The sequence below is a fragment of the Lathamus discolor genome, chromosome 3, assembly GCF_037157495.1.
Source record: "Lathamus discolor isolate bLatDis1 chromosome 3, bLatDis1.hap1, whole genome shotgun sequence".
Classification (NCBI taxonomy): Eukaryota; Metazoa; Chordata; class Aves; order Psittaciformes; family Psittacidae; genus Lathamus; species Lathamus discolor.
The window spans coordinates 9,592,884-9,607,640 of NC_088886.1; the positions used below are offsets into that span (position 1 = coordinate 9,592,884).

The 14,757-nt window shown below is 42.2% G+C and overlaps 1 protein-coding gene across 5 annotated transcripts in view; it reads left to right on the forward strand.

The window, feature by feature from the left end:
* Window positions 1–14,757, forward strand: part of SPATA6 (spermatogenesis associated 6) — a 57,661-nt gene that overhangs the window by 39,878 nt on the left and 3,026 nt on the right. For 2 of the 5 annotated variants that reach the window (XM_065673389.1, XM_065673392.1), the window contains 2 exons: window positions 1,417–1,630; window positions 5,917–7,501. In XM_065673389.1, the coding sequence (XP_065529461.1) occupies window positions 1,417–1,597 (181 nt within the window). In that variant the 3' untranslated portion in view covers window positions 1,598–1,630; window positions 5,917–7,501. Of the gene's footprint in view, window positions 1–1,416; window positions 1,631–5,916; window positions 7,502–14,757 lie in introns of those variants that run through there. The other 3 variants (XM_065673390.1, XR_010611405.1, XM_065673391.1) reach the window with 3 other exon arrangements.

Sequence of the window (14,757 nt, forward strand, 5' to 3'; positions counted from 1 at the left end):
ACCTGCTGGTCACGTTCCTTTTGATGCAGCCCAGGATGCGGTTGGCTTTCTGGGCTGTGAGCGCACACTGAAGCCGGCTCATGTTCATTTTCTCATTGACCAACACCCCCAAGTCCTTCTCCGCAGGGCTGCTCTGAATCTCTTCTCTGCCCAACCTGTAGCTGTGCCTGGGATTGCTCCAACCCAGGTGTAGGACCTTGCACTTGGCATGGTTAAACTTCATAAGGCTGGCATCAGCCCACCTCACAAGCGTGTCAAGGTCCCTCTGGATGGCATTCCTGCCCTCCAGCGTATCAACTGAACCACACAGCTTGGTGTCATTGGCAAACTTGGTGAGGGCACACTCACTCCCACTGTCCATGTCACCATGTCACTTGAGGACAATGTTTTAAGTACTGGTTTGACCATAGTAGATTAATAAGTTACATGTGTGTAAGAAAATGTAAAGCTTCCCTGCAATATGTAATCCATTTCCTAAGCAAAGATGGACACTGTAAGCTCATATTTCTGGTTTCATTTCACAGACTGAGAACATTCACATAAGGCTGAAGATAACTCTGTCCTAATTTTTACATGTCCTAAGTGTTTGAATCTTTGGGCAAATGTGAAAAATACCACCTCAGTAGCCATTTTCTGCTTATGGTTTTTTTAACTACTTGTTTCATGCTTTATTACAGGAAAATGCTCTTTTCATTACGTGACACAAGCCTTTGTTTTGAAAGTTTTAAGAGAAGGCAAATAGTCATGAAGTTTCGCTGTACATACTTCAGCTCTGTCAGTGTTTTGTAATGATTTTCAGAAAATAAATTTCACTTCGTAGATCCAGGAAATAATTTCTCAAAGCAGCTGAAATATGAGGCTGTTATTTGTGTTTAATATTAAAACAGTGACACAGAAGATGGGGTGGGGAAGGAACATTCGATTGCCACTATATCATAATGTATTTGGGAGAATACTTAATCCAAGATGCTTCCGATAGAGCACTTTGCAGCTGCAACCACAGTAATTTAGTATACCTCTGATAGATTGTCTTCATATTGAAATAGCTGCTTGTGGTTACATTTTAACCTTGAAAGGACGCAAAAATCCTACTGTGTTGCTCTTACATAGGCTTAGTACCTAGCACGCTGCCTATCAATAGACAGCAAGATTACTGCATGCTCTTTGAAAATTAATTTGCTTTCTATTTGGGAGGTATTATCAAGTGCACTCAGATAAGTGGGGGAGAATTTGTGTGTATGAATAACATGAGGCTCCCATTTTTTAGAAGTAGCTGCAGTGCAGTTTTCATTTCAATTTGTGAAAGGTAATCTGTGTTTAGCAGCTCTACATTGTGATTTCTGATGATTTTGTGCTTCTGGTTCCTATTCCTTATCTTGATTTGTTCTTTATTTCTTCTCTCCTTTGTTTTGACAGTTCACCAGTGCAGCAGAACACTACTGTTCACTTGGATAATGGTGAATATTGGTCTAATCGTGCATCTGTATACAAAGGGAAGCCTCACAGAGCCATCTTTGAAGAGAGTCTTGAGAAAATATACAGAAACATGTACCAAAAAGCTGCTGGCACTGCTTCAGACAAAAAACCACACTCCTAATAACAATTCACCTGGAAATGCACAGTATGCAGTGTTCGTATTTGTTATGAGATCTATTTTTATGTAACAAATATTTGTACTCTATTTTTAAGGTGTAATTATGGTTGGGCAGGGTTTTCAAGAAGTGGAGTTTTGGCCTGGGTTGCCAAAGAAATCTATTAACTCTGCTCCTCACCTTGCTCTTCCTTCTCTTCCTCACCCTCCAAACAACAAATCAAACAAAAAAACAACAGCAACTAAGCCCATCCACAGTTAAGCAAGATGGTATTACTCATGTGGGACTATGAAAAGAAGGCTCATTTGAAAATATCTGAAGAGTAATAGGTCTGCTGGACATTGCTGTCTGATATTAACTCAGGGTTTTGCTGCAGCCAATTCTTACTTAATAATTAAAGCTATTTAGTGACATAAACAGACTTGACTGACAAAGCAGTATATCATAGTGTTCAGAGGGGGGGTCTAAAAAGGAAAGTGAATGTGAGCGTTGTCTTAAAAGCATCCCATGTGGGACAAAGGGAATTGTTTTCTAGAATATTGGCTTTGGATTATTTAGTTTTGAGAACTCTGATACTGACCTATAGACCTGTTTTCAAAGTGCTTTCAAGCACCTTTAGTCACAAATTTCCTAATACTGTCAAATTTTAAAAGAAACCCTCACAGCCCAGCAGCCTTTGTATCCGAAGAAAGGTCATCTTCACACACCTTGTGCATTTGAGAGTTTCCAGCTTCTCTTGAATGCAGCCACAGTATTTGCCAATATACTTGTAATTTTAACCAATATGAATAATAAAAGAGTGTGGAGGGGGAAAGACTGCAACTACTCAGCAAACTCCTCATATGCTCTGTGCAGGCCTTCTGAAGTTCGTGCATCACAATCCCACCTAATCTGGAGCCTGTCCTTCCCAGTCTGCTGGGATCCTGTTGGCAGAAATAGCATCGTTTTTGCTAAAGGCCACCAAATGTTCATCAGCAGTTCGATGCTTTCCCCAGAGATGGAACCTTTACAGCCTCGCATTGAACAGATCCCACATTAGCAGACCAGGGCAAATTGCCCATGTATTGAAAAGCAGAATGTTTTAAAAGGGCAAGAGTGTCCATCTCCTGCTTCCTTTCAGAATGGGGGAAAAAACAAATGCCTGTTATGGCTCCTTCTCTGAGAGAACAGATTCAGTTACACCAATGCCATTTTACCTGTTATGATTGGATAAAGGATAAAGCTAGCAGCACAGATGGCAGAACATATGACTGTAACCTGCCAGCATGCCTAGATAAACAAGAAGTTGGTCTACTCTGCCTTCCATCCTTTAGTGCTGAGACAACGTAATTGAATTGAGAAAGCAGTTGGTGAGCAATTATGCTAGTGGGAAAGCATGTTGAAAGGCTTTGTGCTTCTGTTTCAGGAATGGGGACTCTCAGAGGAAGTGTCTTGCATACAGACATTTCTATTCTTCGTAACTGTTAAACCAGTTGAAGTGGATTAGCACTGATAACTTCCTGTCCCTGATGCCATTTAGCACATTAGTGCTTTCAAAGGGCATTAGTTGCACAGTCTTATACTATAGATAAGTGTTGAGTCACTCTATGAAGTAGTAGTGCACTTTTTTTGCAGAAGTGAAAAGTAAAACTTACTCAAGATGTGCCACTGAAGGCATAGTGGCCATGGAGTATTGTGCTACCAGTACCTGGTATTCATTCATCAGCCTGTTCCTGTCCATGTTTGTCCATAAAGGAACAGTTTCTTTCTCCATGCTGCTCAGGAAAGTAGGTATATTCAAATGGATCCTAAATAGGTAGGGCACATTCTAAGAGATACTTTCCAAGCTTTGGGCTTAAATGAATCTACTGAAATCTGAAGGTTGTTGCAGTTACCTAGGTTTGAGCCATAGGATTTGTTGTTCTTCTTATGGTATCCCACAGTTTTCATTCAATATTCTCTGTGTTTTGCCTCCCCAACGTCATAGCTTAGCAGAAGTTCCAGTCTTCTGAATATTGGCTGCTTGCCTTTGGCCTAATCTGTGACAGAATGACTTTTCCGTTCCTGGCAATCCAACAGATTTTAGTCCCTGTTCTATACGTTAGAAGGCCTGACTGCTGAGTCTTTGGGGTTTTCTTAATGGATGAGTAGGAGCACAAGTTGACATGAATTCAAGACACAAAGAGGAGATGAAGGAAGTTGGAGGCCATGGTGAAAAAACAATGTAATGTTTTTGAGAGGTCCAGGGGAATGGCTAGGGTATATCTGTTTGATTCCCCTAGCTAAAGAAAGGAAACATATGGTCATACGGCAACCTTCAGTTTTTCAGCAAAGATGAAAAGTCTTTCATCAAAGTTGAAAACTAGATGGGAATTAAAAAAGAAGTTGTTGACCAGGATGAATATTCTCAGTGTAGCATTCATATGCAGCATAACAACAAATGAAGCAGATAGACTGTGAGTGTCTTTGGCCCTGCTCCAGCTGCGAGGAGAGATGGTGTGTATAATGTCTTTCTGAATCAGCTGCTGCAGGATATGTGCTTCTCTCTTGGGTCAGAGTCATTCCACAGCTTGTATGCTGTGGTACAACAGAGAGTGTTCTTTTCCAAGCACTGTGCTGGAAATCTGGTTTGGTTAATGGAAAACTTTTCTCTGAAATGTGACTTAAAACCCAAATTACTCCGATCCATCCATAAAATCTGCAAGCCACTTTGTTTTCAGAAGCATTTGGCCCCTTCCCTGTTTGCTCAGCTAACCCTCTTATTAATATGCATGCAGCTCAAGTGCACAGAGCACTGCTGCTCCTTTGCTGCTGCAGTATGTGATAAGTATAGGTTCAGGCAGCGAACCAACGTAGTAATAAACTGTAATTGTTTAGTGCACCTTGCCTTCTAATACAATTTAAATCCCTTCTATCAAATGCAAATTTCCAGGTTCCTGAGTGGATCTTTAAATAGCCTTTTTCTATGCTCATTCCTTATCTTTTGCCATCCACAAAGTGGTCTGTTAGTGACAGTGGGATGGCATAATTCCACCCCCGTCATTTTACCTCCTAAAGGAAAGCTGCCTACTCAAATCTAGAAATAATGGGCTAGATTAAGAGGGAATTATTGTTTTTCTGAAGAGTCTGTCTCTTTCTCTTGCCCTCCCCAAGTTATTATAACCCATGAGTATTCTCACCAAATGCTATTCAGCATCCAGTGTTGCTTGCAGTATGCATTCAGTGCAGTATTTTAATCACTTTCATTTTAATTAAGTCAGTCTGCTTCCTACTTACTCCCTCCCCTCTTTCCTACAAATAACTTGTTACAGTTTAGGATCTTGGGGTGGCTTTAGGCAAACTATCTACCTGTGTTCAGTAGAAATACAAATCCTTTGGTGAGTAGTAGTTGCTTTGGAAATCACTCGGTCATTGACCTATTGTGGATTAAAGGCAAAAATGTCAAACTCTAATGATTTGCCTTATCTAAATTTTCCACTAGAAGAAGAGAAGCTTAAATTGGTCCACTGGGCACAGGAGAAGATGAGTAATGGGGACACGTAGGAGCATCTTGGCAGTCCTGAAGTGACGGATCTTAAAGGTCTTTTCCAATCTAGTTGATTCTGTGATTCTGTAGATGGGCAGCAGTGTTTATACTCCAAATCTGAGCAGCTTGGAGGATGATGAGAGCTGTTCTTTAGATTGTGCACCACATGTTTGTATTTTGCTATTACTTCAGAGGCTGCCAAAATGGTGAGGGGAGAAAGAAATGTACCTAGAGTTGTGGGGAATCTATATTTTTGGTAAAGTAACAGAACATTTAGCTCTGCTCAGTATTAAAGAGTCTTCCAAACTCCCTCTCATTGTTACCTCAGCTGTAAAATGGGGAGTTTGTGCTCTGTTGAAGCTTAATTAAATGACTGTGAAGTGCTTTGGGATCCTGAGGTGACTGTTGCAGAAATTATTTTGTGGAAGCCTGGCTGAAAAGTCCCATCTCATCTCCAGGTTATTAAAGAGGCTTTATTTTAATTTTCCCAGTTTTATTATGTTTTAATTAGACAGTTATTAAGCAAGTGTTAATCTTATCAAGATAGAAATCTATTAAGTCTAAGAGACGGCTGAAAAAGATAATGAAGTACTTTACTACATGTGCTTTTAGGCGCTAATTTTTGCAGTTGGTATCCTGCTCAGCTTCTGTCTCCTGCATGATTTGGGTTCATCATATTCAGACTGATTGTTCTCATGATATCTTTTCTTTTTTAATACAAATCATTTTTGTCATCCTGATATCTCAGTGCTGTCTGCTGTGTGTACTAATCAGCGCTATTAACATCTATCACATCATTTGTTCTCATCCTCTCCCCAGGAGCAAGGGGTGCAATGATGTGTGCAACTTGACAGTGGACAAGTTTGTGTGGTGTGCCATGGGTTTGTCAGAGAAAGTAAGTTGGAAGGAATCTCTGCCATTTCAGGCCATGTGCATGGAATAGCGTATTAAATCTACTCTTCCTGATTTTCAAGCTTCAAAGTCTTTGCTGAACTATGCAACAAAATTCTTCACCTTTTAGTAGTGGTCACATAACTGTATAAATCTTGTAATGTGGAATCTCTGGGTCATAGGAAAACCTACCATGATGTTCATTTCTTCAGTGGTTATGGAGTGATCATTATCAGGATGCTGAGAGTATCTCAAGAGATTCGGTTAGTAGTAAAGGAATTTGGGGAAACTTTCAAATCAATGGAACTTAGCTTCTTGAGTCTGGTGAAAATAATTGAAGCTAGAAGAATATTTCTGTGGATGATCTTGATGAGCTACCTCACTGACAAATGATGCTTGGTATAGGTGAGGGTCTCTGATTGATAGCAGGCGAGAACCAGTCTTTGACCAATTCCTTTGTGGTGGGAAGTGACCGAGAACACCTAATATTTCTATTACATAGTGAACTACTAAGCACAAGCCCCACTTGTGCATTGGTTTCTACTGCTTTCTCCATGGAATTCAAAGCATCATCAACCAAAGCCCTTAAAAGATGAAGCTGTAGCTCTTTTTGTTACCAACGTTGGCTTGCCAAAGACTTGCAGTTTGTTCCCTGTTTGTCTTGAGTGAGAAATTCTCTGAAGTGCAATGATAATTTGTCAGGATGACAACATAAAGGAACTGTAATCTTTTTCTTTGCTTGATCAGTTTGAAGATTGTGCTCTTTCTTCATGTGTATTTCCATTCAGCTCTGGGTGATTGCTTCTGACCTAGCAGAGAACACTCTGCAGTCTGAGAAGTGGTGATCTGAGCCTTCTTCTCATCTCTTCAGGGAAAGGAGTTTGCTGTTACACAACACCACCCTTCTTGGTTCATAAGAATTGACTGATCCTGAGAATACAGCACAAAAACCCTGTCCTGTGGTCAGGCATTTCTGTAACCCTGCAGAGCTGATGCCATTGACAGAGCTTCACACAGAGGTGGGGTGGGAGGCTGAAGGCTTTGAGAGTGGTTTGAGAGTGGCTTCTCATGGCATGCTGTGAATTATGCATTTGTATACCATGAATAATCAGTGTGTAAAATAACCTGTGAAACTTTGAAGTAACAAAAGCACTATTTACATTGCTGAATGGGGGTGAATTCTAATGCTTATATTTGTATTGTTACACTGACTAGAATTCTTGAACGGTTAGCTAATAGTGTTGTTACTATAGTTGTATGAACTGGTTCATTCAGTACTCCAGTAGTAAACATTTGCTAAGAGGTTGCTTTCCCTGCCTGCCTTGTTTTCACCACAGTCATCTAGTGTTTACATACATTTTAGCCTCTGTACCATTTTTGAAGGCTTTATTTGTCTCATTTACGTTTTTGGTTTGGATAATACTTAAATATGAAACCCATCTGGGGAACATATTGTATATTCACGTTGAGGGGTAAAACCAGTTTTTAATTAAAATTTTATACAGCACTTGTATTTCACTTTGTCCTGTTTTATTATGAAACACTTCAATCTTCTTCCTAAAACACATATGTCTTGTGTGTTTCAAGATGTTCCTTGTTGCTCATGCAGAACCAGTTTCTGAGCCCTGTCAGCAGAGTGCCATATGTTCTGGGGTTCATTTAGCTTCTCTGGCGTTTGTGTAGGCAGCATATTGGATGTAATGCAGCTAAGCTCTGCTCCATTCTTTTCTTTGTAAACTTGTCAAGAGATGAAAAAAGCCGAGAGAAGAAAACACTGAATAATACTCGAGTGATTTGAATTATCAATAAGTTATGGTGACTTGGCCAATCAAAATTGAGGTTTCTCACATACTTGAGGATTTTCCTTAATTGTGGCTTATGCGGAGCCTGTGAAATGATGCATCCCTCAGTGCTACCCGGTATTACACCCCAAACAAGTGCTGAAGATTGAGATGTAACCCAAGCCATTTGGAAATGACAAGCATTATGTGCTCTTAATTTTGCATTGATTTGCAAAGAAAAGCGAGTACTGGAAGATGAGCGTGTGAGGGGATTGTGCTCCTGTTTGTGTCTTCTGGCTCTGTGGAAAATAACTCTCCACTGTTGAAATGCCTGATACTGGAAAGAGAAAACTCAAGACTGATGGTGCATTCCTGTCATTTTTCTTACCAGTCCATTCCTGTTTCTTCCCTGTCTCTCCGTACCATGAACCAAGTAGGTACATCAGTCTTTAATACACCAGTGTGTAGGAACACATCCCTGACGCCTTATTGATAGTAGCCATATATTGTCAGATACTGATCTGATCTGTCGAAAGCTTTTCAGAACCATCTTGGTGACTGTGACAGAGGACCAGAGTACTGCTGTGATTCTGTAACTAGAGCTGAAAAAGGAAAGAAGAAGCTAGCAAAAAAAAGAGATAGATATGAAGCTGTTTCCCCTTTGCTGAGGTATGAGGGTGGAGGGAAAGGGCTGGAGTGGCTCCTTGATACTGAGTGTATGGAGGAGAAGGGAGGGGGACTTCTGCAGTGCTGACCTAAGGTCGGTCAGAAATAACCAGCTGGAATGACATGAGTGTAAACCTGGTTGAAGTGACAGGCAGCTCAGCTCCTGGGACTCTATTTACATATGTTTAAAACAAACAAAAAAGCTGCCTTTGTTCCCCAGGAAAATCTATTTACTTGGCATTCAGCTCATGTATAAGCTGGAACTTCTTTCATGGAAGATGTAGAAACAAAGCAACTGACATTTCTGCTTTGATGTGAAGCTGAAGCTGAGATCTGATTTTGAAATATGAAAATAAACTGAAACTACCTCCAATTTAAAGGGAGGAGGAGGGGGTCTAATGACCTTAAAAGTTTTGGGAAGTTTTTTTCCCTCCCCTTGGGGACCAGAAGAAATTATAACAGTAATCTTACTTATAGCTGTAAGTCTACAGAGACAGTGGCTGTAGGTTAATGAAAAATTGACACTGCTCCTTGCCTGTGCTTCCAGCAGGATTTTTTTTCTTCAAACTGATGTGAACTATTGCACTGGATGAGTTGGTTATGAGGCTCACATATTAAATTGGATGTTGCGTTGTGGAAGCTACAGCAGCGAGTCACAGCTGAATGTTTTGAACAACATTCCTGTTTTGACCGAATGCAGCAAAATTGAGGGGTTTCTTAAAATGGTTGTCGTGGTCCTTCCCCCTCACACATGCACACATGCAGTAATAAACCAGTATAAACCAGAAAGCAGGCAGAGGAATTGTCCTCAATGATCTCCAGCCCAATACTGCACCAGGAGTGCCGTGAACCCAACCTGATAGTAGTCTAGTAGAGAAACCACACCATGGAGCAGTAACTGAGTGTTGTAAGTGCAGTTGGTCTTATGTTTTGTATACATGTGTGTACTGTTTAACACGTGTGTACTGTTTAACACGTGTACTGTTCCATATGTGTACTGCTCACACTTTCCCTTGCATGGCACTGAACTCCTCAGGGGGCATCCTGTGGCTCACAGAGTGTGGCTCAAGTGCCCTTTCCAGGAGTCTATTTCTGCAGTGCCCTGGGGGACAGCTTCTTTGTCGATCCTGGGAACCAGGCACAGAGATGGCATGAGCTCAGCAGCTCAGGCTGACTTTGGTTTGTACTCTGACAACTTAATATGTGTTTGTTGTCCTTGGCATGGTGGTGCCATCTGGTCTTGCTTGGACAGCTTATCTGTAATACTGCACTGCACGGTATTTCAGTTTTTGCTTATGAAATCTTGGGCTGTGTTTGAATGGCACAGCGATACCTTGATGCCAGCCTATGACCAGATGGCACATGCTTAAATGACATCCCCCCGTGTACTGTGGTGAAGGTTAATTCACAGAGGTGCTTGAGACAAAGGGAGGGAAGGCATGAAGATGGCTTCAGGTATTAAATGGGATCTAAAGTCAGGAATTAAAGAGCCATTGGATGGCCACAGACTTCCCTGCTTCCCTTGAAGGACTTCATAGCAGACTTTGAAGAGTGCCCAGTACTGAGGCTGAGGGGCTGTTCTGGGGCAGAAGCATTCTCCACCTTTCCTGTAGGAGTTTCAAAACTCATTTGGTTACAGAAAGGCGGAGAAAATGCACGACTCTGAGGGTCATGGTACACGCGGGAAAAAGCAGTATCATGTGTGGTGGAACCTGGGGCAATGATGGGCAACACCAACAAAGACTCCTCGAGCATTTTTCTAGTCTGAAATGGGGAAAGTAAATGTACCCCAAAAAGTATATATATAGGACCATGAGATGAGGGCCTTGAATTTGGTTTCCACATCCACTGTATTTTGTCCTTTTGCCATTTCCTTTTGGCCTTATCTCTTTTCTGTCTTCCCAAGGTTATAAAGTCCTGTTTCTCTGCATGTACTGTCTGTGTTTTTTATGTACGTGGTATAAGTTCATAACAGGCAACTGCTTAATGTAGCAGAAAAGGCTTGATCAAATCCAGCAGTTGAAAGCCCCAGCAAGATGCAGTCACACAAGAAGGAGCATATGCCATATATATATATATATATATGTGTGTGTGTGTGTATATACATAATGAGTATTGACTTTTTAGAGCACCTTAACCAGAAACTGGTTTCTTAGCTTGCAGTCTTTATGCCAAAATTGATAATTCTACTAGAAGAAATATGTCAGTTTGGTAAGGAAATATGCAGGGACATTCTGCCGTATGCACTGTGGTTATTGCTCAGTCAAAGATCACAAGTTCTATCAGTAAATGCTAGGTCAAAGTAGAAGATTGGACCTCTCAGAAGCTCTGAGTCTGGTCCTACTTCAGTGCGTATGGCCTGGACACGTGCAGCTGGGCTCTTGCCACTTACCAAACTATAGAGTGTCCCCAAGGTAACGGGAGGTACGGCTCTAGCTTAAACAGATGGGCAACTTGCTTCACTTATTAACTCATTACCTTTTAATCTGAGGAGAAGCCAAACCCTGCTTTGGGGTATATTCAGCCTTTTCTTATTTGTTATAAACTTTTCAAGACCTATGCTACGCTGATGACTTTTTAATTAGAAAGAAGACGTAGGTAGCAATACGATGTACGGTTAAATACCCGCCAGTTCAGTGAGTGTGCTTTTGCTGCTCTGCAGAGATAGATACACAAACGCACATCTGGAAATCCTCTTGCTGATATGTCAGCCTTTTGAAACTGCTACAGCTTGAGGTTACCAGGGTTATTTTCTTTAGTCTGGGGCTTAAAACATTGCTCCCAACCTGGTATCTGGGTAAGATAAGATGAATCCACCGCAGGTAAGAAGTTGACCTTAGTATTTGTAGGAGAGATGCTTCTTGACTATGTCATGCAAAATTGTTTCAAGCAACCTTCTCCTTTCCCTCCCTGGCAAGGAAGAGGAGTGATGTGCTGGTGTTGGAAGCACTGTGCACTGAGAAATGGAGAAGTGAGCTGCATTATCTGGGATGGAGGGGAAGCACCTCCCAGGCACAAGGCTATGGAGGGGAGTGATGGGGTTCCCATTGCTGGAGATGTCACAACCCAGAGCCAGGCATGTGGGGAAAGTCCTTTGAAGACATAGTGGTGGGTACTGCACAAATATGGGTCTCAAAATGTAAGTTCATGAGTATGAACAAAGCAATGAAAAGGCAAATCTGATTTTAAGGTTTTGCATTACTATTGGCAGTAAAAGTAGGAGGGGGTTTCTGATATCTTCTTGTGTGTATATTTATTGTTGTTTTACTTGGGAAGGGAAGAGGAGGGAAAGGAAGGGAAGAGAAAGAAAGAATGCAGAAGAAAGGAATCTAAACAGTGTACATTTACTGAGTTTGTTTGTTTTCTTCCTTGGGACCGAAAGTGCAGCAGATGCTGGGCCTTTATAGCCTACGTGCCCTCCCTTCCATGAGCTTTATCCCAGTGAAGTTTCCCAAAGTTTTGTCCTTTATCATTTCCTTTTGGCTTTATCCCTTCTTTTGCCTTTCCATGGTTATAAAGCCCTGTTTCTCTGCGTGCAGATCCTTGTGATCCCATGTTTTAAAGGGTCTGCTTTAACCCACAAACAGCGACAATCAGCTGTGATTCACCTAGGCAGGTGCCCCTCTGCCCAACAGAGGCTGTAGGAGCTGCTTCTCCTTGTCACAGAAAACAAGTGCAAGGAACCAGAGGAAACACGGTGCCCTGTTTGCTAACTTACTCTCCACCCTGCTAAAATGCATGCAGTTTCATTTCTTTCCTTTGTAATAAGCTGTGCCCACCACAGCGTATATTCTTTTAAATAACATTTTTAAGTATTTTCCGGTAAATTAAAGTGATGACATGTTTGTAGGGCTCATTGTTAATTTCATTTCCTTTGTCTCAGCCAGCCAGATAAAACTCAACGTTATTAATCTCTGTTTAAAAGAAGATCCTTTGCTGAACAGTAATAAATGATCTTGATAGATTTGTCAGGAAAATGAATGATAATCATTTGCAGATAGACACAAGCCTAGTATGGAAGATTAATAAGAAAATATGTATTGGCATCATTAATAACATCTGCTGCCAATGGACTTGTATATTGGTTACAGCTCTGAAAGCGATGTGTTCTTGCTAGGATATTGCAGTTCATCCCGTGCTGTGAGGAGCGAGGCTGTGTCATGCTCCTGGGGCGATGACAAGCTACTCCCCAGTGAGGAGCCCAGCACCAAGGCTGCACTGCAGCCCACACATCCACTGTTGGGTAAGTCTGTCATCACCATAGCCCTGGATCCGCTGGGCTCTGGCTTACTTCTCACTTGCATTTCCTCATGGCACTGCTAAAAACCCTCCCGGACCCCATGAATTTGCTTATTCCTTGCTTGTGGGGCTACAGCTGGCTTGGATCCTCATTCTGTCCTCATGGTGCGGGCTGAGCAGTGCCAGTACGAAGCTGCTTCTAGCGCAGCACAACATCTGCAGCATCGGGTGTTTGATGTGTGCTTTTGCTTAGGGTCTGCGCTTCTCCCGCCTCATATAAAGGTTCTTCCAAAGCCTGCCAGAGGCATTTCAGCACTTGTATGTCTTCTGACAGCTTTAGAAGTACCCCCGCATCACTGGGTGCACACTGCATTAGGAGATAAAGCTCTTCACAGGTGCTGCACATGACTGTCATGGGCCTGTGTTTCTTTGGCCTTGATTGTCGCTGTTAGGAAAAGAGTGCTTTATTTGGAGCTTATAATCACTTCACCTGCAGGGCCTCTGTTGGGGTTTCCTCTCTTAAAACCCTCAGAGCATATCAGTGCAAAGAGCTGTATGCTCACAGCACTGCTCTCTGCCACAGCATCACCCTCCTCTGGTCGGGAGTCCAGAATTATCCTGCACCATCCCTTCCAGTCCCTGTCCTTGTCCCTGCAGCTCCTTGGCACATAGGGGTACTAATGGGGAGCTGCTGCGGTGAGCATGGGTCTGCTTGCTGCAGGAGGTACCCCATGATTTCAAGTGCAACCCATGGGGAGATGTAGCATAAACTGGAATTTATCAAGGCTGCAGAGGAGTGGCTTGGGAGATGGAGGGGAAGAGCTGCACATGGATGTAGGCAGAAGGAATGGGTGTAGAAGAAGAAAAGGAAGGAGCAGAGGCATTAAAATGAGAAAGAACATGAAAAGGCAACTCCCCTATCCCCAATCTTCAACCAGAAGGAAAAATATAACCTTTTTTTTCTGTTTGATTTTTTTCCAGCTAAATATAGTGCTTTCCTAGATAGTACAAGCAAAGGTCAAGATGTTTTGAGAGAACTTTGGCTTATTTCAATAAACCATTTCAGCCTCCTCCTCCCCAGTCATTCTTTTCTCTTTCATTTCAATTTAGTGGTTTCAAGCGGAGTAGTAAGTCAAATAAAACTCCCAATGAAATGTGTTTCTCCTGTAGGCACACAGCTGTCTGCATCTGGCAATGCGGATGTCTCCGTTCCTTCTGTGGGCCAAGCTCAGAGATGCAGTCACATCTCTCAAAGTGCATTACTTTGTTTAACTGACATAGACATCATCACTTTAAAAGAAACATCATCTTTCAGGGTCCATGGGGTGAGATGGGTCAGGATCATATAACTACAGATCAAAGCTATTTGTGTCATTAAAAAGAAAAGGCTTAGTAACTTTCAGTTCTATTCCCCACAAACCTGAAGTTTTCTTGGGGGAAAAGAATAACCTCAAACATTTTAAACCCTGCCCTGATATTCCTCATCCTGTTCTGCATTGCTTTGCACATGGCCTTAGCGGATGTGTGGTCCATAAAGAGCCAATAAAGCCATTGAGCTAAGTGCTGCTAAGGGGCTCTGTGGCTCAGGAGCACTCAGCACCTCGCTGCTCCAGGCAAGGAGGCAGGAGCCCCGGTATAGCTAAATGCATTAGAAACGTGTCCGTTATTATTAGACATTTACCAGCTATTAATCACAGCTGGTAACTTGATTTCCTCTAAATGTGTTGAAGCACCCTCTGATCTGGGCACCACCTGCTCAATACTGAGTAGTGGAAAGGCAAGGCAAGCTCTGCGTCATATGCCTCTTCCCATGGGGGTGCACAGGTGACTGATGGGGCTGTGATCTCCCTTATTCAAAGGAAATCTGTTTTTTCCTCTTAGAAAATGCTTGCATTGACCTGCACGAACACAGCACAGACCCCATCCTGCATGGCTGACGCAGTTGCCACCATCCAAATTGATGATGAACAAAGGAACCATGTATCCAGGTGGGCACAGAGCCGTGTTTCTCCTCTCCTTGCTGGATCATGACTCATTGTCTTTGTCTTTATAGCTGTGCTTCACTGCATGCCCCTACGTCCAT